General features: G+C 40.3%; 1 protein-coding gene across 1 annotated transcript in view; it reads left to right on the forward strand.

The window, feature by feature from the left end:
* LOC140420954 (integral membrane protein 2A-like) overlaps positions 1 to 19,449 on the forward strand; it is a 31,992-nt gene extending 12,543 nt beyond the window's left edge. The window contains exons 2-6 of the mRNA XM_072505147.1: positions 5,701 to 5,835; positions 7,780 to 7,977; positions 8,731 to 8,841; positions 18,786 to 18,936; positions 19,057 to 19,449. Coding sequence (XP_072361248.1) covers positions 5,701 to 5,835; positions 7,780 to 7,977; positions 8,731 to 8,841; positions 18,786 to 18,936; positions 19,057 to 19,154 — 693 coding nt within the window. The 3' untranslated portion in view covers positions 19,155 to 19,449. The remainder of the gene's footprint in view (positions 1 to 5,700; positions 5,836 to 7,779; positions 7,978 to 8,730; positions 8,842 to 18,785; positions 18,937 to 19,056) is intronic.
* Positions 19,450 to 22,477: the final 3,028 nt, after the last annotated feature.

Below are 22,477 nucleotides of genomic sequence, written 5' to 3' on the forward strand. Positions count from 1 at the left end.
TCCCCTGCCCCTTACCTTAAAGCTATGCGCCCTGGTTATTGACCCCATTACTAAGAAAGGTTTCTTCTTATCTATGTCCATCATAATTTTGTACATCTCAATCAGATCCCCTCCTCAACCTTCTCTGTTCTAACCAGCTGCTCTTGAAACCTACCAGAACAAAAGTTTTATAGAGCTCCATAGGACCTCCCTGCTCTTGTAGTCAGTCTACGCCTCTGTCCCATATGCCACCATAACCACGTTGTCTACCTGTCCTGCTGCATTCAGGGATCTATGGACATGATCCCAAGATCCTTTTGGTCCATCCCTGCGTCCTACCGTTAATTGTGTATTCCCATGACTTGCTAGTCCACCCAAAATGCATAGCCTCTCACCTTTCAGGGTTAAATTCATTTTGCCACTGTTCTGTCCAAGCCATCAATATTATCTTGTAATCGAAGGCTTTCCTCCTTGCTGTTTACCACCACACCACCAATTTTCATGTAATCTGCGAGCTTGCTGATCATACTCTCCACATTTGCGTCTAGGTCATTAATATATTTCGGGCAGCACGGTAGCACTGTGGATAGCACAATTGCTTCACAGCTCCAGGGTCCCAGGTTCGATTCCGGCTTGGGTCACTGTCTGTGCGGAGTCTGCACATCCTCCCCATGTGTGCGTGGGTTTTCCTCCGGGTGCTCCGGTTTCCTCCCACAGTCCAAAGATGTGCAGGTTAGGTGGATTGGCAGTGATAAATTGCCCTTAGTGTCCAAAATTGCCTTTAGTATTGGGTGGGGTTATGGGGATATGGCGGAGGTGTTGACCTTGGGTAGGGTGCTCTTTCCAAGAGCCGGTGCAGACTCGATAGGCCGAATGGCCTCCTTCTGCACTGTAAATTCTATGATATACTACCCAAACAGCAAGGGACCCAGCACCAATCTCCGTGCTACACCTGGACACTGGCTTCCAGTCACAAAAACAACCTTTGACCATCACCCTCTGCCGCCTGCCACTAAGCTAATTTTGGATCCAAATTGCCCTTGACCCCATGAGCTCTTTCCTTGATCAGCCTCCTAGGTGAGACCTTGTCAAAAGCCTTACTGAAGTCCATGTAGACTCCCATCAACTGCACTGTCCTTATCCTACACACCCAGTCACTTCAAAATTCAATCCAATCTTTTAGCCATTATCTAAAAGCCTGCTGACTATCCTTGATTAATCCTTACGTCTCCAAGTGGAGATTAATTATGCCCCTCAGAATGTTTTCCAATAATTTCCCTACTAGACTCGCTGTTCTGTAATTTGCTTGTTTTTTTCCTACTTTTCTTCATGAATAATGGTACTACTATATTAGCTGTCCTCCAGTACTGTGGCACTCCCCTGTGACCAGAGAGAATTTGAAAATTATCGTCAGAGGATACATCTCGTCTGGGGATTTATCCACTTTTAAGTCAGCTAAAACTGCCAACACCACCTCCCTCTCGATGCTAATCTATTCAATTATGTCACAAATTTGATGATTTGGAATGAATAACAATGTCAAGTTTCTCTCGGGTGAGACGCCTGCACTGGAAGATGCACGTCCCCCTCTAAAGTTAGTCATTTGTTGAATAATGCCCTCTTCCCCATCAATATATTTTAGAGTGAATTTCATAGTTTCTCAAAGGAAGATTATCCCAGGATAATTAGACTAGATTGGGTAGCAAGAGGATTGGTTAAATAATAGAATTAGTTCCAGTGGGGTGTAGTTACGATGGAAACTCAAATACAGTTACCTAAATTGCATGTCATCACTTTGGTCTAATTTACTTGAATTAAATTTCAAGTGATGGTACAATTTCAGCAGCACTCGACAGACCATAATGCAATTTCCTGTTTTTCTGCTATCCTGTGCTGAAAATGAATTTAAATTGCTGCATTAGTGGTGCAGTGATTAGCACTGGTGCCTCACGGCGCTGAGGACCTGGGTTCAATCCCAGCCCTGGGTCACTGTCCATGTGGAGTTTGCATATTCTCCCCATGTCTCTTTGGGTCTCACCCCCACAATCCAAAGATGTGCAGGGTAGGTGGATTGGCCACCCTAAATTGCCCCTTAATTGGAATTTAAAAAAAAAAAAAATCAAATGTGAATTAGTTCAATGTACATATCATGCAGTACGACAGTTGGGATTTGATGAAGAAAGGATACTATTCTCGGGAGAGCTGAATTTTTCTTAATGGTTTAAAAACAGTCATTAGTGAAGAGCTAATAATGGCGATTTATCTAAATTGTTTCTTCTCTTCAAAGGGAACGATTTGGTAATGTGCTTGAAGAAATGGGAATGCACAAACTGGAGTAGAATAAATAGCTAATTTTAATATATTCTGATTTGTGTTTTGCTGGCAGCCAGCATTTGTTTCTCACCCCCCCATTGTCCTTGAGAACGTGGTGCAGTCCATGTCATGTAAGTACACTGACAGTGCTGTTAGTTTCAGGGTTTTGATTGAGCGACAGCAAAGGAATGGTGATATAGTTCCAAATCAGGATCGTGTATGGCCTGGAAGGGCGCTTCAGCATATTTGTCGTAAGACACTGCGATGTGATTTTGTCTTGATGTTTCTGAAAATCAACACTGAGCCAAAGAAAGATGTTGAAGCAGATATTTAAGTTCTTTCAGAAAGTCTTTTAAAGTAGAAGAGAGAAGCATAGACATTTAGGAAGCAAATTCTAGAGCTTGGGGCCTACACAGTTGAAGGCATTTCTGTCAGTGGTTCGAAGTGAGTGGACACAGATGCACAAGAGGCCAGAGACCCCAAGTAGTACGGCTAACGGTTCTGTTGTTAGTTATAAGACTGTATGTAGGCCTGCTTTTATGTTGATTAATCGTAAATGAAAATAGATTGGGAACTACCAAGTATCTATCTCAAAATGGCAAATCTTTTCTTTGAACTACCACATACAGGATTTTGGGAAAGCTCATTAATTGAGGCACAAACATTTCTATTTTTAAACTCTTCTTGCTTAAAAACTGCATAGAATGTATGGATAACTATTTTGCAATTTGAGCAAATCAGCCACTGGAGTGTGAACTTGGAATCTGTATCTTTGTGCAGTCAAGTTGCAATATTCTTGTCAGCAGTTCTAATATTTCTTTTGGATTGGATTTGTTTATTGTCACGTACTGAGGTGTAGTAAAAAGTATTTTTCTGCGAGCAGCTCAAACAGATGATTTAGTACATGAAAATACATAATGGGGTAACACAAGGTCCGCAATGTAAATAAAGAGACACTGACATTGGGTGAAGCATACAGGAGTGTAGTATTAATCACGTCAATCCATAAGAGGATCGTTTAGGTGTTTGGTAACAGCGGGGAAGGAGCTGTTTTTGAATCTGTTCTCAGACTTTTGTACCTCCTGCCCGATGGAAGAAGTTGGAAGAGTGAGTAAGCCGTGTGGGATGGGTCTTTGATTATGCTGCCTGCTTTCCCAAGGCAGTGGGAGGTGTAGATAGTCAATGGATGGGAGGTAGGTTCGTGTGATGGACTGGGCTGTGTTCATGACTCTGAAGTTTCTTACAATCTTGGGCTGAGCAGTTGACATACCAGGCTGTGAGGCAGCCTGATAGGATGCTTTCTATGATGCATCTTGTTATGGGCCAGGGTTGAGAGAACCCCAAAGTGTATCATGGAGTTAACCTGACCCACAACTTTTACTATATTGTAGTATGGGGAGCACACAGCCCACTCTACAGGTGTGGTACAGCAGAAATGGAAAAGTATTTTTTAAAGCAAAACAATGTTTATTCTATGAACTCCAGTTAACCTTTTTAAAACATACAGTGAACATCTTAGCCACCAATAATTCAAGTACAACCCCAAGAATACAACACTAAGTAATCCTTTAAGCTTTCCTTTTAACATCCATAAGACTTAAAACACCTTTTACCAGAAGCACATCAGGTTAAAGTCACTGCTGTTATTAGTTTTAAATCACCAGGATCAATTTACATTCTTTAGGTTACAGAGAGAGATATTCATACACCTTCTGGCTGTGACTGCAACTATCCAGCTCTGAAAACGAAACTAAAACACACCACGCAGCAAACAGCTTAAAACGAAAGTAAAAATCTGACACAGCCCAGCTCCACCCATTCTCTGACATCACTGCAGTAATAAACACCCATTTCTTAAAAGTACTCTCACTACAGACATTTATATACATACCCATTTATAAACACCCATTTGTTAAAGATACTGTCACATGACAATCTGTAAAAGTTGGTCAATCAGTGTTTCCTGATGAAGTATAGGCGCTGTTGTGCTTTCTTGGTGGTAGTGTCAACGTGGGTGGACCAGGACAGATTTTTGGTGATGGGGAAATTCAATTTGAAGTACATGCAGCATTTCATTTCTTCTATCGGCTTTAATTTGAATGGTTTGACAGTGTTTTATTTCACAGCGCGACTTCCATCTTTTCCCAAACAGTGGCAACGATTTCCTTAATTCTATTTGGTAATTGTGCTTTTCTTTCTGACATAAAATAAATCAGGACAGAAACACGATTGCTTTATTTACTTAACAATTATTTTAATTATCAAATTATTTTAATTCACTGGCATGAGTTGCAAGAGCAATACTGCACCCAAGTTTTAAAAAAAAAAGGCAAAAATCTGTTACTGATGTCTGCAGATTAGGAATATAGCGGTGACGTGTAGTTCAAAAAAAAATTTTAAATACCCAATTCATTTTTTCCAATTAAGGGACAATTTAGCATGGCAGTTTACCTACCCTGCACATCTTTGGGTTGTGGGGGCGAAACCCATGCAAGCACGGGAGAATGTGCAAACTCCAGTCAGTGACCCAGGGCCGGGAATGAACTTGGGACCTCGGCGCCGTGAGGCAGCAATGCTAACCACTATGCCACCGTGCTACCCCGTGCCCTATAGTTATGACAAGTAGGTAGTGCTAAGATTTTGTGTATTTAAACACATTTCTGCAAACACACATTTAAATCTTGTAAGTTTTACATAAATTAAGACGTACTTCCCAATATGGATATTGTCGCTAATGTAATTCCCATACATTATCTCAGAAAATAGGAGCAGGCGGAGGCCTTTCGAGCCCGCGATTCCTTATGATCATGGTTGGTAATCCAACCCAATAGTCAAACCCTGCTTTCATACAAAAATAGAAAATAGGAGCAGGAGGCTTCTGAGGTGGTGTTGAAGTTCTCACTGATCTTTGGCTATGGGTAGAAGTAGCTTCCTCATAGAATCCCTACAATGCAGAAGGAGGCCATTTGGCCCATCAACTATGCACTGGCCCTTATAGTGAGCGCTCTACTCATTCCCACTACCCCACATCTCATAACATAACCTGCACATCCCTGGGTACTGAGGGGCAATTTACAAGGCCAGAATTGAACCCAGTCCCTGCTGCTTGAGACAGCAGTGCTAACCACTGTGCCAATTCGGGCTACTTTCCACTTTGCTCCCTGATGGTTATTAATCTGAAACAAATAATATATTAGGTTCTGTTCAGTGCGCAGTACAAGTATTTTACATTTTTGAAGAACTGTTTGTACCAGAATTATTTTAACTTGGCCAAACGAACTGCTGCTGTTTGGAATCGTCATTCGTTTTGTAAAACTTTCATTCTGAATCCTGATAACTCTATTTAAAATACTTTTGGAGATAAATTACTGCATTTTGTTAAATGCATTTACGTACTTTATTAAACAGGATCCAGAAACTGCTGTCGTGGATGGAAGAGAGAACTCCACTGGAAGATGTTTATTTACGCTTCTTGGACTGGCTTTCATACTATCTGGATTAATAATCGGAGGAGCCTGTCTGTATCGATTCATTGTGCCAAAGGTAATTTTTTCTATTTATTTGTTTTCAGTTACACAATGTGCAAAATAAATTAAACATTTTGATTTTGGAGCTTCTACAAATGGACTTTTTCTATAATGTAGGATTTTTAACATTGGAATAAGAGTTTTGCAATTTCTTCTCCATTTTCTGATGTGTATTGGTTTTAATTAAATGTTTTTGATCTTTTGTGGAAAGACGATCTTACTGGAAGACTACCTGCTCACGTAAAAACACCCACCTAATGCTAATGTATAGCAGGTGTTTAGTTTTGTTGGCTATTACCCATTTGACCTGTGACTTGTGAAGTTTAGTAAATCCCAGCCTATGCGAATGAGTTTTTCCCATATAGGTGATGGCACTAATACACTTGATCATGAGGACACCAGCATACCACATAATTTTTGTAGCAATTTAAATTGAATGAAATGAGTGAAACAAATATTGCGTATTGCCCTTATGATGTAAAAGCTGTGAAGCTGATGTCTTAGTTGAAGTCCTCTCCCAATATATTATACTGTTAACTAATCAGTGGCATTTGAAATAATTGATTTGTTGCGCCTAATTTAACTTGCCAATGGGCTTTTTGAAAGGGGTTAAGTCTAACTAACTAAAGTCTAACTCTTAACTAAGTCACCTGAAGGGTTGGAATGAAGATCTGATTATTTTTTAATGCAAATTCATTAAATAAATATTTAACCAATGCTTAATCTATGGGTGCTTTTTGCTTTTCACTTTTCCCATTACAATAAGCGCAATTTTGAAACGGGAATTAAATTTTAAGAATTGAAATTATTTAGGAAGGGGCTTTCCGAGGTATGTGCTAAAATTACTTGCCAATAATTGGCTTGACCAATGGCTGAGCTATTTTTGCTTGCATTAAGGAATGCAATGTAATATTTAATTTTTTTTGTGCTGCACTCTTATCCAGCAGATCAAGTAGATGCTTGTCCTCTTAATGGCATAACTTGTTACATGCAAGACCTTTACTGAGCATCACTATTGCATCAAAGTGAGCATCATTTTTGATGTGGTGCAAATAGTGCTTAATACATTTGAGCAATGTTGTTGATGCAAGAGCTGCGTTAACTAACCTCTATCTTTTTCTTTCCACTTCTCGAGGAAGGTACATTGCTGCATTACAATTCTTTGGAAGTTATACATATGAATTTGCCCAAAGGTTGACATGTTTAAGTCGTCCTCTGATCTTTCAAAACTAGGTCAAACATTTGTGGACATTTAAGTGGCCTGAATGCTGTTTTAGGAATAAATGCAAGTGAATATGTCAATGTTTGAAACTCTGAATTTGAAACTCTTAATTTGAATTAATTAAGCCTTTAGTCAGCAAATAAATTCATTAAAATGACCTGCAGTATGTAGGTGCTTCTCAGCTGCAAAGGGTCTATAATATTTTCAACTCCTTTGAATACTGCATGCCTTTACTTTCAGGGGGAAAAAAGTCCAGCATTTTACCCCAGAATAGTCCAAAATTTAGCTCTTCCAATTCAAATGTACATGTTCCTGACCTCTGAACTGGAATAACATAACTTTTTGTGGCCGCTTTGTGTCTTGCCAGATGGTGGTTTGCACCATGTTAGTCAGCTGTCTTGAATATTATCTGGTGTTGCTCAGGTACCCCTCTCTGGAATGGCAGCCATTGTCACATTTGTTGCAGAGGAAGATGACCATGGGCTGAGAAGGTATACAATTCTCTACCCACTGTTTCCTCTTGAATCCTTTTTCAGCCAGATGAACTTTTCATCTCTGCTTTGCCTCTTCCCATGCCCTTGCAAATCTCTAGAAGCTGAGGTTGTCAACAACTGTGTCCTACTTGTCAGTGTCTGCTATCTTCATATCACGTTTGTAAGTGTCTTAGAGTCTTGAAATAAAATTGTACTGATTTTCCTTTTATGGATGTCAAAATATTTTTTTTTGCTTTTCGATTAGAACAAAGTGTTCCATGGTCGAATGCAATACTCCGATTCGAATGTCCTGCCAGATGCTCTGGAAACAGAGGCTCCTTACTTCCTTGCTAGTGAAGATGTGCAGTTCTTAGGAAATGATGGGAATGTAGCACTGATTGATGTCCCAGTTCCAGAATTTGACGATGCTGATCCAGCAGTCATCATTCATGATTTTGAGTTGGTAAGTTAAATTGCCATGATATATCTTCGAAGTGAGGAAGGTTCTCTACCAAAAGGGATAATGTAAAAATCCTGATTGTGTAGAAATGCATTTTCCGATCTGACAACGAATAGCAGTGCACTTGCTCTACACACTATTTGTAAATTACCATCTGTGTTTGGGACCACAAACGTTTGCTTGCTGTTTTGTTTTGATTTTGTTAACTTAAATTTCTCAAGCTAAAAGATGGCAAAAAGTCTTGTAATTTAGTGGAGAATCCATGTAAAATATTTTGTACTAAAATGATCATATTTTCCTAATCTGCAGTTTTCCTAATCTGCAGTTTTAAGAATTGAACTTATTTAAGCTTCCTTTGCTCATAATTAATCTAAATGTGGTGGAAAACTGCTTTTTCTCCATACCAACATATAGAATTGAAATTGTTCTTAAGGTGATGACTTGCGGCACTGTTGCCTCACAGCGCCAGGGACTCGGGTTCAATTCCAGCCTCTGGTGACTGTGGTTCTCCCTGTGCCTGCATGGGTTTCCGAATGGCAGGTTTGGTTATATCCATATGTTGTGTTCAAACCAATTTTATTTGGTATGCATGATTTATACCTAAGCTGCCTAGTAATGGTCATAAAAATATAATTGTGCATGCTGCTGAATGGGATTGTCTGCTGAAAATTATATTAAAGTAACTTGAGATTCATTTTGATTCTGGGGGAGTTTTGACAAGTTCTCTGTTTTTAAATGAATGGTTTCTACTTCTAGATCTTGACTGCTTATCTTGATCTGAAATTGGATAACTGCTATGTGATTGCTTTGAACACTTCTGTCGTCTTACCTCCACGCAACTTACTGGAACTGTTCATGAGACTTGCAGTAGGTATCAGTAAATGCTCCTTCAGTATCATCTGATTAAAACTATACTTGAACTATATTTGCTCACTTTAGCCCGATCAATTCAGGATTCTTCACCCCTTTTGCCATTAGTGTCTTTCCATCAGATTTTCAGCTGTAATTTTCAAGTATTAAATGTTCAGGTACTAAATGTAACTGGGCTGCCTTCAGGTGGAATGATAGACTGACACTGAAGTTGGAGTTGAGAATTAAAAACTTAAGAGGGAAAAACATCTCTTGCATGTTCAAGAAAACCTTGAATCCACACGGATATATTGTGAAAGCGAAACTTGATTTGAATGAGTATGGTGACTAGGTTAGGCTGGCAATTGTGACTTGTAGCAGCCAAAGTTCATTTTTATATCACCTTGCAAAGAATAAAATGTCTCGAGCAAGAAAGTAATGACAGCAATAAACCTACATGTCAGTCATTTTACGATACAGTGTCAATTAGAAAAAGGATTTACTGGCTTAGGTATTGTAGATGTATGTGTTAGACTGGTATTTCAACGATGTTTCTACAAAAGAAGCAAAGAGAACATTTATAAAAGCAACACCTATAAATTACCCAATGCCAAAACACCCAAAGGCTGACTGACACTGGGACAATTATTGCATTGTGAAACAAGTTGTTTTTATTGCTGCATTCAACAGTTGTTGGAGTTCCGTTTTGTTTGTTACCAATGCAGAATTTCTCCCAAGTAATTTTGCATCTATGAATGTCAAATCATTTCACTAATTTGTGTGCATGTAGCGAATTAATTATGAACTCATTAAAATGGCAGCAGTTCCTTCAACTTTTGAAATATGTTTTTAATTAAATTGGCTTGGAAATCAGAACTAAAGTCAGTACGTAAAAGTTTTTTACTGGAATGTGGTTTCACGGGTAGTGGTAATTTGAATATTTCACAGTTGCACTCATTTGCAATAAAGCTCATATCCCACCCAAGTATGTGAACATTGACAATGATATTGCTGAATTTTGTGCCATGCATTCTATCACTTGAAAGGTCAGTTAAGAGAGGGAATGCTTTTGCAGCTGAGATTAGTCAACCTGTGTGAACCAGGAGGGGTTACGTCTGGCATTCCTGGTCTACATATCTTAGCAACTTACTAAAATATTGGGAAATATTTTCAGCCTTCAAGAGAACTTGGCCATTGAATCAAGGTACTTGGCATTGCTGCATTTTTTTCACCCTCCATTCTGTGAATCTTCCATTATGTGGGTAATTGGGGCAATACCACAAAAAAAACAGTTTTGAAAAATATGGTTCTTGTGGTTAAAGAAAAAGATTATTCCATCAGAGCAATCAAATGAACATTGCTTCAATCTTTTGAGTTCAGAAATAGAGATGTCTTACTGCAGTTATACAGGGCCTTGATGAGTGAGACCACGCCGACAGTATTGCATGCAGTTTTGGTCTCCCTCGCTACGAAAGGATATATTTGCCTTGGAGGAAGTGCAGTGAATGTTCACTTGGCTGATACCATGGTTGGTGGGACTGCCCTATAAGAGATTGGTTCGATTGGGCCTGTATTCACTGGGGTTTGCAAGGATTAGAGGAGATCTGTTTGAAACATATAAAATTCTAACCGGGCTGGGCAGACTAGATGCATGGAGGATGTTTTCCCCAGTTGGGGAATTTAGAATCAGGGGGGCATTGTCTCGGGATATTGGGTAGACCATTTAGGACTGAGATGGGTGAAAAGTGATCTTCAAATTCTCTACCACAGAAGGCTGTGGAGGCCAAGTCACCGAATGTTCAAGGAACATTTTGATTTTAATGACAAAGGGTATGGGGAGAATGCAGGAATATGGCATTGTGATGGAAGATCAGGCATGATCGTATCGAGTGGTGTTATGGGCCAGGGTTTAGAGAACCCCAAAGTGTATCATGGAGTTCACCTGACCCACAACTTTTAATAGATTGTGGTATGGGGAGCACAGCCCACTCTACAGGTGTGGTACAGCAGAAATGGAAAAGTATCGTTTAAAGCAAAACAATGTTTATTCTATGAACTCCAGTTAACCTTTTTAAAACATACAGTGAACATCTTAGCAACCATCAATTCAAATATAACCCCCAAAGAATACAACACTAAGCAATCCTTAATAACTTCCCAAACAACATCCAAAAGACAGAAGAAACACCTTTTAACAGAAGCACATCAGGTTTACGTTCACTACTGAAAACATTTATAATTCTAAATTCACCAAATGATCAAGAGATAGTCTTTTCATGGCAGAGAGATCAACAGTACACCTCTGTCTGGCTTCAGCTCCAACACTGAAAACAAAACTAAAACACCCTGCAGCAAACAGCCTAAAACGAAAGTAAAAAGCTGACCGGCAGACCAGCTCTCCCCACATTCTGACATCACTGATAAACACCCATTTCGTAAAGGTATATTTCTTAAACATCCATTTCTTAAAGGTACTCTCACTACAGATACTTATATACACACCCATTTCTTAAAGGTTCATTTCTTAAACACCCATTTCTTTAAAGGTGCTCTCACATGACAATGGTGGAGCAGGTTTGAAAGTCCGAATGGCCTACTCCTCCCCTAGTTTCTATGTTTCAATTGCAGACTGATGCATTCAATTACAGGCGTTAAGCTCCCAACTGCCCAGCCTTTTGCCCATCCATTCACCATAACTTTGTTACTGATTAGCTCAACCACATTCTCACTTCCTCTTTTGTCCTTAGTCCCCATTAAAATTTGTATGAGCCGTGTTAAGAAACCAAAGGGCAAAAATATTCATAGGGGTGGTGTACAGACCATCAAACTGCAGTGGTAATGTTGAACAAAGCATTAGACAGGAAATCAGAGATGCGTGTGATAAAGGAGCATCTGCGATGTATGGGTGAGTTTAATCTGCATATAGATTGGGTGAATCAAATTAGTCAGTACAATAGAGGAGGAATTTCTGGTGTGTATACAGGATGGTTTTCTAGACCAAAACGTTGAGGAACCAACAAAGGAACAGACCATTTTGGATTAGGTGTTGTGCAATGAGAAAGTATTAGTTGGCAATTCAGTTGAGAAGACCCTTGGAGATGAGTGGCCATAATATGATAGAATTTTTAATCAAGGTGGGTAGTGATACAGTTGAATCAGAGATCAGGGTTCTGAATCTCAATAAAGGTCATTCAGACAGCATGAGACACGAGTTGGCTGTGATAGACTGGGACACATTACTGAAAGGAGGGACATTGGATAGGCATTCAAGGAACGAATAGATGAACTCCAAAACTTGTTTGTTCCAATTTGGCATAAGAGTCGAAAGGGAACAGTGGCCAACCCATGGCTTACAAAAGCAATTAGAGATAGTATAAGATTCAAAGAGGCATACGATTAGCCAGACAAAGCAATAGACCTGCGGATTGGGAACAGTTTGAAATTCAGCAAATGCGGACCAAGGGATTGCTTCAGCAGGGGAAAATACAATATGAAAGTAAGCTAGCGAGGAACCATAAAACTGACTAAAAGTTTCTATAGGTATGTAAAGAGAAAGAAATTGATGAAAACAAATATAGGCAGTCAGAAACGGGTGAATTCATAACTGGGAACAAGAAATGGCTGAGGAACTAAATTTGTACTTTGCTTCTGTCTTCACAAAGGAAGTCATACCAGAAGTTCTGAGTAACACAAGGTTTAGTGAGGAGCTAAAGGTAATCAGTATTAGTAGAGAAATGGTTTTGGGGAAGTTATGGGATTGAAGGTGGATAAATCTCCAGGGCCTGATAATCGTCATCCCAGCATACTTGTGTAAGTAGCCCTAGAAATAGTGGATCCATTTGCGATCTTGTTCCAAAATTTCTGGAATGGTTTCTACAGATTGGAGGGTAGCTAATATAACCCCGCTATTCAAAATGAGAGGTAAAGAGAAAACTGGGAACGATAGACCAGTGAGCCCAAGGTCGGTAGTAGGGAAGTTGCTGGAGTCCATTATCAAGGATTTCCTAGCATGGCATTTGGAACACAGTGGTATAATGAGACAAAGTCAGCATGGATTTACAAAAGGGAAATCATGCTTGATAAAACGACTCTAATTCTTTGATGTGGTTAGCACTGTTGCTTCTCAGCGCCAGGGTCCTGGGTTCGATTCCTGGCTTGGGTCACTGTGCGGAGTCTGCACGTTCTCCCCGTGTCTGCATGAGTTTCCTCTGGGTGCTCAGGTTTCCTCCCACAAGTCCCGAAAGACGTGCTATTAGGTAATTTGGACATTCTGAATTCTCCCTCTGTACCCGAACAGGTGCTGTAGTGTGGCGACTAGGGAATTTTCACAGTAACTTCATTGCAGTGTTAACGTAAACCTACTTGTGACACGAGTTGACCAACGAGAACCTGTGGATGTGGTTGATTTTGACTTTCAGAAAAGCTTTTGACAAGGTCTCACATAGCAGATTACTATATAAAGTTAAAACGCATGGGATTACGGGTAGTGTTTTGAGATGGAAAGAAAGCTGGTTAACAGACGGGAAGTAAAATGTGGAATAAAAGTTTTTTTTTTTTTTTTTTTGTTTGTTTTTTTTTTTTTCCATTTTCAGGCAATGATACCGCAGGGATTTATGCTAGGACCCCAACTGTTCACCTTGTATATTAATGATTTGGATACAAAGTTGGCTGGGTGGGTGAGTTTTAAGGAGGACGCAGAGATGCTTCAGTGGGATTTGGAAATGCTGAGTGAGTTGGCAAATGCATAGCAGATGCAGTATAATGTGGACAAAGGCGAAGTTATCCGCTTCGGCAGCAAAAACAGGAAGGCAAATTATGATTTGAATGGGTGTAAATTGAAAAAGGTGGATAGTCAGCGAGACCTTGGTGTCCTCTTATATCACTCACTGACAGTAAGCACACATTCGCCTTCATAGCCAGAGGTTTTGAGTACAGGAATAGGGCATTGGTGAGGCCACACTGGAGTATTGTGTACAGTTTTGGTGTCCTTATCTGAGGAAGGATGTTCTTGCTGTGGAGGGAGTGCAGCAAAAGTTTACCAGGCTGATTCCTGGGATGGAGGTACTGTCAAGCGAGGAGAGGCTGTTGGTTAGAATTATATTCATTGGAGTTTCGAAGAGTGAGGGGGGGATTAAAATTCTAACAGGATTAGACCGGGTAAATTCAGAAAGAATGTTCCCGATGGGCGAATCAGAACTAGTTTGCGGATAAGGAGTACCTTCACAGATACCTTCACATGACTTGAGGTGAAATTTCTTCACCCAGAGACTGATGAAGCTATGGCATTCACTACCACAAAAAGTAGTTGAGGCCAAAACGTGTAATTTCAAGAAGGAATAGATATAGCTCTTGGGGCTAAAGGGATCAAAGGACATGCGGGGAGGGAGGGGGAAAAGGGCTGGATCAGGGTATTGAACTTGATGATTTCCCTATCTTTGACTGCAAGGAGCTTGTGCAACTGCCTGGGGCTAGATCAGATTATTCATAATGTTTGGTGCAATATTTACTATTTGTCTGGCAAACGGCTAATGGGTGAACCGTTACTCGGGTAATTATTTTGAGGCTTGCTTTCAAAGATCCTCTTCTCTCCGTACCCCCCCCCCCCCCCCAACCCTGTACACAATGTGCACAACACTTGGGGTCGGGCGGTGCTCTTCAATGTCACATTGAAGGCCTCCAGTCCTTGGCCAAGCCCTTGGTGCAGGGGGATTGCACTGAATTGGCAATCTCAAGGGCCTGATTGGCAAGGCCCGTGACTCCCCAGGAAAGCTGAGTATGATGGCTGAGGATGCAAGGACTGGACTGGGTATTAATGTATTTAATCTTTGCTCTTGTTGTTGGCCCCTGCATCATGTTCTCTTCTCCGATCTCATTTCTAACCCCCCCCAAAATCAAAGTTGAATAGCATTCTTTCTGTTTTAGTTGAAAGGAACTGGAAGAAATATGGCAAGTGTAACTTTTTAATAATGAGTTGAGATTTTTGATGTGAATGCAATGATTATCCTTGGGTTCTGAATTCTTTGATACCATGAAAAACTAGGGTCAGCTTTTAAACTGGTTATACGGAAACCGATGTACTGAAACTCCCATCAAAAACATCATCCTTTCACCCTTTGTGACCTAATGACTTGTCTATTCCAATGTATCAGTGGCTAACTCCCCCACAATCTTTATGAACTGAAGATCATCCAAAACTGTTTTCTAATGTGCACCAATTTCTGTTCATCCATCACCTCGTTCCATGATTACCTACATTTAAGAGTTAAGCAATACATTGATTTTAAAGTTCTTGTCCTTGTTTTCAAATCCCTCCATGACCTTGCCTTTTCGTATCTCCTGCAAACCCCCAGGTCCTTTAGCACTTGGATATCTGTGCTTCTCTACTTCTGGCCTCATTGAGCATCTCTGATTTTAATTATTCCACCATTAGCAGTCGTGTTAAGCTGTTGAGTTCCTTTGTGGAATTCTTTCCCTAAACTTCTGTATTGCAATCCCTCTCTTCCCTGTAAGATGCTCTTTAAAACATAATTCTTTGACCAGTCTTTTGGTCATCTGTCTTAATGCCTTCTTGAGGCATTTTATTACATCATAGGTTCAAAAATAGTTTGTTTTCGTTTTTCTCTCCTTTAGGGTCCACAATATATCTTAGAATGGGCATCTGACCAACTCTTGGGACTGCCAGTTCCTGTCTGATGTACTGACAGCTCTGGATAAATGATATTTTCTCATCTTCCTTCCACTATTGATAAAAATATCAAACTTCTACTAGGCATTATCCAGTCTTCCATTTGCTGTTTTTATCAGAAGTTTTATGTGGGGAAAACTGTGAATTTGTAGTTAATTTCCATGCTCCAGCTACTTTCACTTTTATACATCGCTATTCCTGATTGGCACTCCAATAAATAAGTTGGACATGTGAATTAAGAGCAAGAGTAGGCCACACGGACCCTCGAGCATGCTCCACTATTCCATAAGATCATGGCTGATCTCATTTTAACTTCCCACCCATCCCCTTCCCTATCAAGTATAAGTACCTCTACCTTAAAAATATTCAAAGATTGTTTCCATTACTTTCTAAGGATGAGAGCTCCAAAGGCTCTCAATCTTCAGAAGATTTCTCCTCACCTCTGCATTAAATGAAGGACCCCTTTTTTTAAACAGTGACCCCCCAGTTTTACATTCTGCCACAAGAGGAAAATCCCCTTTCCACATCCATCCTGTCAAGGCCACTTAGGATCTTCCCGTACCAGCCTCCCTGAACAGGCGCCGGAATGTGGGGACTCGGGGCTTTTCATAGTAACTTAATTTGAAGCCTACTTGTGACAAGCAATTTTCATTTCAAGGTTTCATTCAAGTCGCTTCCTGCTCACAACTCCAGTGGATACAAGCTTATCCTGTCCAATTATTTATCCATAAGACAGCCTGTTCATTCCTGTTATCAGTCTAGTAAACCCTTGAATTGCTTCTAATGCATTTTCATCCTCCTTTAAATAAGGAGACCAATACTATACACAGTTCTTCAGATGTGGTCTTACCAGTGTCCTTTGTAACTGAAGCATAACCTACTTTTGCAATCTCCTCATTATTAGCTTTCCTAATTACTTGCTGTACCTGCATACTAGACTATTGTGATTAATGCATAAGGACAGAATCCCTTGGACCTCTGAGCTCTGTATTCTCTCACCACATAGAGAACATGCTTTTTTTATTCTTGCCAAAATGAAATTTCATATTTTCCCACTTTATATTCCATTTGCCAGACCATTGCAATTCACTTAAATCAATGACCCTTTGCAGCCTACTTGTGTCCTCTTCGCAACTTGCCTCCTACGTATCTTTGTGATATCAGCAAATATAGCAACCATACCATCAGCCCTTTCATTCAAGTCATTTATGGGAATTGTGAAATGTTGAGGCTCCAGCACTGAACCCTGTGACACCACTTGTTACATCCTGTCAACCAGAAAATTACCCTTTGTGCCTACTGTTTCTAATCATCTGTCCATGTTACCTTTTACGCAATAACTGTTGATGTGGCATCTTATCAAATGCATTCTGGAAATCTAAGTAAAGTACATCCACCGGTTCCCCTTTATCCAAAGCACATGCAACTCCTTCAGAGAACTCCAGTAAACACATTTTCCTTTCACAAATAATAATAACTTCCAACATTTTCCGAATGACTGACAGAAATAGACTAACAGGCCTGTTGTCTTAAGTTTGACTTCCTCCCTTTTTGAATACAGGAGTTGCATTTGTTATTTTCGAATCTAATGGTATCTCCCCCTGAATTAATAATAATAATAATCTTTTGTCACAAGTAGGCTTACATTAACACTGCAATGAAGTTACTGTGAAAAGCCCCTAGTCGTCACATTCCGGCGGGAGGGAGAATTCAAATGTCCAATTCACCTAACAGCACGTCTTTCCTGTTCGAGCACCTGGAGGAAACTTTCCCACACAGACACGAGTAAAATGTGCAGACTCCACACAGACAGTGACCAAAGCCGAGAATTGAACCTGGGACCCTGGAGCTGTGAAGCAGCAATGCTATCCACTGTGCTACCCTGCCGCCAGTTAGGACATTTTGGAAAATTAATACCAATGCATCAATTCCACTTCTTTTAAGAGTCAAAGATGAAGTTCATCAGGATCCTGGGATTTGTCAGCCCAACAATTTGCTCTGTACCTTCTCCGTGGTTATTACTTTAACTCTGTGATTATTGCCTTTTTTGATCAGCTCCCATTAACTCTTCCTTTATATCATGTAGATACAATTAGGGGGAACAATCACCTTCCCACAAGTGACTTCTTGCCTTCATCATTTCTCAGCTCAACTCAAACTCAAACCACTACCACGTCCTGGTTTCCTGTACTTGGGTCATCCCTCTCATGAGCTAATAACGTTCTTCCCCTTTTCCTAGCTAACTGTCCTTCCTGCATGCCACTACCTTTCAATATTCAGGTCACAATCTGTCATTCTATAGCCATGTTTCTGTACTTATTTATTTCTATTTATGCAGCTCATTGGTTTTGTTTTGAATGCTACGTGCATTTCAGATACAGAGCCCTTTTATAACATGTAGCCATATCTACTGATTTACCCATAAATTTATTCACTGTCCCTTCCTGTCAGTTTGTTTCACCTGCATAGAATCCCTACAGTGCAGAAGGAGGCCATTCGGCCGATCAAGTCTGCACTGACCCTCCGAAAGAGCGCCCTACCTAGGCCCAATGCCTAGCCCTAATCCCGTAACCCTTGGGCACTTGGGGGCAATTTCAGTGGCCAATCCACCTAACCTGCACATCTTGAGTGTGGGAGGAAACTGGAGCACCCGGAGGAAACCCATGCACACATTGAGAATGTGCAAACTCCACACAGTCACCTGAGGTTGGAATCGAACCTGGGTCCCTGGCACTGAGGCAACAGTGCTAACCACTCTCTTACCTTGCCTCGACACTTTGGTTCACCGCATCTTCCCAAATTTGATTCCTTGCCTCCTCTGTTTAGTTTGAAACCCTCTGTACTTCCCTGGTAATTCAGCTCGCTAGAACAGTGGTCTGAGCATGGTTCAGCAGTAGACATTCCAAATGGTACAGCCCCCAATTTTACCTGATAACGATGCTAATGCCCCAAGAACCAGAACCCACTTGTCCTGCATCAGCTCTTTGAGCCATGAATTGTTTTCTCATCTTATTTGCCCTATGCCAGTTTGGATGTGGCTCACGTAATCCAGATATTTGAATATTTGAGTTGAATCTTGAACCCTGATATTTTGAAACCTGATCTTTTAAACAATCCTCTGCTTTAAACGGCAAGTTGTACATAAACAAACTATTTACTCTACATGGGAACATCCCTTCGATACGTAATTCAGTATTTATATAAATTATATACACATATATCGTGGACTTTTGCTGAGATTTCATGTAACATTTTGATAATTACTTTTTTTCCACAGACAGGTGACTACTTGCCTCAGACCTACCTTGTTCATGAAGATCTGATGGTGACTGAGCGTATTGACAATGTTGACCAACTGGGTTATTTCATCTACCGTCTCTGTTCAGGGAAAAAGACCTACAGATTGCAGCACAGAAATACACTGAAAGGTACTGTTATAAAATTACTAACCAAGCTACAAATCCAGTAATCTGTGCTGAAATATTAAATTTGCATTGCACTGTTTTTCAAATGCTCAGTACTTAAACTTTTTTTTTAACTTCCAACAGGCATCCAAAAACGCTCAACAGAAAACTGTCACAGAATCAAGCACTTTGCAAATAAGTTTGTGCTTGATACCTTGATCTGTGAGCCATATGGAATTTAAGAGGGATGCTATTTTTACCCAGCTGACTAGAAGCTTTCCACGTGCAGTACACGTAACCTATAAGTAATGTGACAATCAAAAGCCTTATTAGCTTTGCTTTTGCAGTCTGTACTACAGTGCAACTACTGTTGCTTCACTAAAAGGCTTTCCAAATTTGGCTTCTGTTTGCACTGTTTATTCAATAGATTTATCAACATTTGTTCTTACAAATTTGCAACGTAGTTTTTATTCTTGATGTATTCAGGCTGCTTAAAGGAAATTAAGTAACATACTGATGTCAGAAAAAGGATCTTTATGGTAAATTGCCTCATGTACTTCTAAGGAGTGGAATTTACCAGCATAGCAGGATTAGAACTCGTGCAGCTACTGTATTGAGGTTATCAATTTTGTAATGTAAACATTTGAAAGTGTGATCGACCTTGTTTTTTGTGATGTATCATGGAGTAGTAGTTTGATGTTTGCACATAAATGTATAACAGTATTGCATAACTGTGGAGAATCCACTCAACAAAAAATTCAAATAATTTTAGATACTTATCAGCTGTGGTTATTTCTAATGCTTGCTATTTAATAAGTAAATTCATGTACCCTAGATGTTTTTAGGGCTCCTTTTTGATTTTATCTGATTTGACACAAGGTGGAAAAATTTGGAGCATTATTCAAATTGGATAATATTGTATCTTTAGTGGCAAATTTATCGAACAAGGGCCTATCTAATTTTTAAGGTTATTTGAAGTACTAACCCTGTGGAGTATTTAATGTCGGTCTTCAGCATTGGTAACCTTTATTAAATGTCTTTAAAATTATTGCAGCCTGTTATTTTTCTGTTCCATGTTAAGCAGAAATGTTAGTGTATCAGAATGCAGTTGTGTGACTGTTCTGTGATATGCACTATAAAATGCTATCCATTTGGAATTGCACAGCATAAGCGTTACTTGTAACTTTCATGAGTGAAAAACTTGATCATTAAAGTTCTGTCCTAGATACCTTGATCTAAGCAATCATCTTATTTAGCACTAAAGGAAACTTCATAATTTTTTTTAACTAACATTTTATTTAGGTAGTCATGGTTTTATAACAACAAAAGATAAAAATACAAATGTAAACATAACTTAGTGTGTAACATTTCTCCCCCCCCCCCCCCCCCCCCCCAAACCAACAACCATACCCCGCCAACATAGCTTATACACACAATTCCCAAGTCTCTCCATCTGCTCTCACTGATCCCGCCTAAACTAAACTAACTTCCCCTACCCCATCCCCTTTATTGTATCTGCTAACATTTAATCTTTCCCCTAAGAAGTCAATAAACAGCTGCCATCTCTGGATGAACCCTAACATTGATCCTCTTGGGGCGAACTTAATTTTCTCAAGCCTAAGAAACCCGGCCATGTCGCTAACCCATACCCCAGATTTCAGGGGCTTCGAGTCCCTCCATGCTAATAAAATCCGTCTCTGGGCTACCAAGGAGGCAAAGGCCAAAACGTCAGCCTCTCAGGCCCCCTCGACTCCGGGTCTTCCAATACTCCAAAGATCGCCACCTCTGGACTCGGTGCCACCCTCGATTTTAGCACCATGGATATGACATCAGCAAATCCCTGCCAGAATCCCCTAAGCTTCAGACATGCCCAAAACATGTGGACATGATTTGCGAGCCCTCAAATTTAATAGTAACCTTTATTGTCACAAGTAGGCTCACATTAACACTGCAATGAAGTTACTGTGGAAAGTACCTAGTCGCCACATTCCGGTGCCTGTTCGGGTACACAAAGGGAGAATTCAGAATGCCCACATTATCTAATAGCATATCTTTCGGGACTTGTGGGAGGAAACCGGAGCACCTGGAGGAAACCCACACCGACTCAGGGAAAACGTGCAGATTCCGCACAGACAGTGACCCAAGCCGGGTATTGAACCTGGGGCCCTGGTGCTGTGAAGCCATAGTGCTAACCAGTATGCTACCAATTTAGACCTAGGTCTGCAGCCTTTCAGAATTAAGAGCAGTAAACGTGAATTGAGGTAAATCTTTGGCTAATTTGTTGTCTTAGAAATTTTGCAACCTTACCCCAGTCAAGCTCTGATCAGGTTATTACAGTACAAGTAAATCCAGTTAATTTTACAAATCCTTTCTATAATGTCTCAGTGGTGGGAACAGCTGCTCGTCTGAGGATAATTGGAAACTAACCTAGATTTTTGTACTATTTAGGTCACTTAAATTCAGCTCATAATTAGTAGTTAATGGATCTATAATTTCTGTTAGTCCACCTTTTCTGAAAAGTAGGAACAGATTTTGTCACTAATGTGTAGAATGCTGGAGATATACACCACATATAGTAGAGAGAACCTCTATTCATTAATCGAACAGTAATACATTAAGATGTGTATTTCTCCACTTAATGAATTTCTGTGATATAACATTAATCCAAGACCACTTTTGGGCATGAGGCTTATTCAAGTAAGTGGCTTGGAACCACTGCTTCATACTCATGTCATTGAGCAAGTAGCTGGAAGCAATGGATCTTTCAATCTTTTTTTCAACTGAACTGCATTATCAATCTGTAACAACTTCTGATGTGTTCAAAGTCATAAGGGGTCAAGTGATTGAGTAGATTGTTCCAGTTGGCAGAAGGGTTGAGAAGTACATGGCAATGATTTAACGTGATGGGCAAAAGAAACAACTGTGACTTGAAAGAGCTCTTTTGTGGAGCGAATAGTGAGGATCTCGAATGCACTGCCTGAGTGTGTGTATAGAGACAAATAAAATCATGCCTTTCAGGAGAGAATTGGAGAAGCACCTGAAGAGAGAATTTGCAGGGCTATGGGGAGCAGAGGGCAGGCAAATGGAACTGACTGAGTTGCCCTTGGAGAGCTGGCACAGCTGCAAATCGACAAATTGGTTACAGCACAGTTGGTGGCCATTCTAGTATTCCATGCCTTGAATATGAAATGCTGTTTAACTTGCACAGCATTTTCTTTAGTAAAGTTAACATTTGGCAGGCTTGAATAGCACAACCTTTCTCCCAGTTTGTGAGAGTCTGATAACGGCAACAACAGTGTTGCACAGATAACCATTGTTACAGACAGACTATTCAAATAAAGTAGTTTGCCAAGAGATTGCTAATGACTGATTTAAGATGCTTAAGTATATTTCAAACAGACTTTCTATTCTAGAGTCCTGCCAGCAGTTTTCAGGGGCGTCATTCTCCGACCCCCCCCCGCCGGGTCGGAGAATGGCCGTTGGCCGCCGTGAATCCCGCCCCCGCCGAAGTCTCCGAAGGGAGAAAAGTCAGCGGGACGTTAATGGCGCCGCTGCCGCGGAGAAT

The sequence above is a fragment of the Scyliorhinus torazame genome, chromosome 5 (genome assembly GCF_047496885.1).
Source record: "Scyliorhinus torazame isolate Kashiwa2021f chromosome 5, sScyTor2.1, whole genome shotgun sequence".
NCBI classification, from domain to species: domain Eukaryota; kingdom Metazoa; phylum Chordata; class Chondrichthyes; order Carcharhiniformes; family Scyliorhinidae; genus Scyliorhinus; species Scyliorhinus torazame.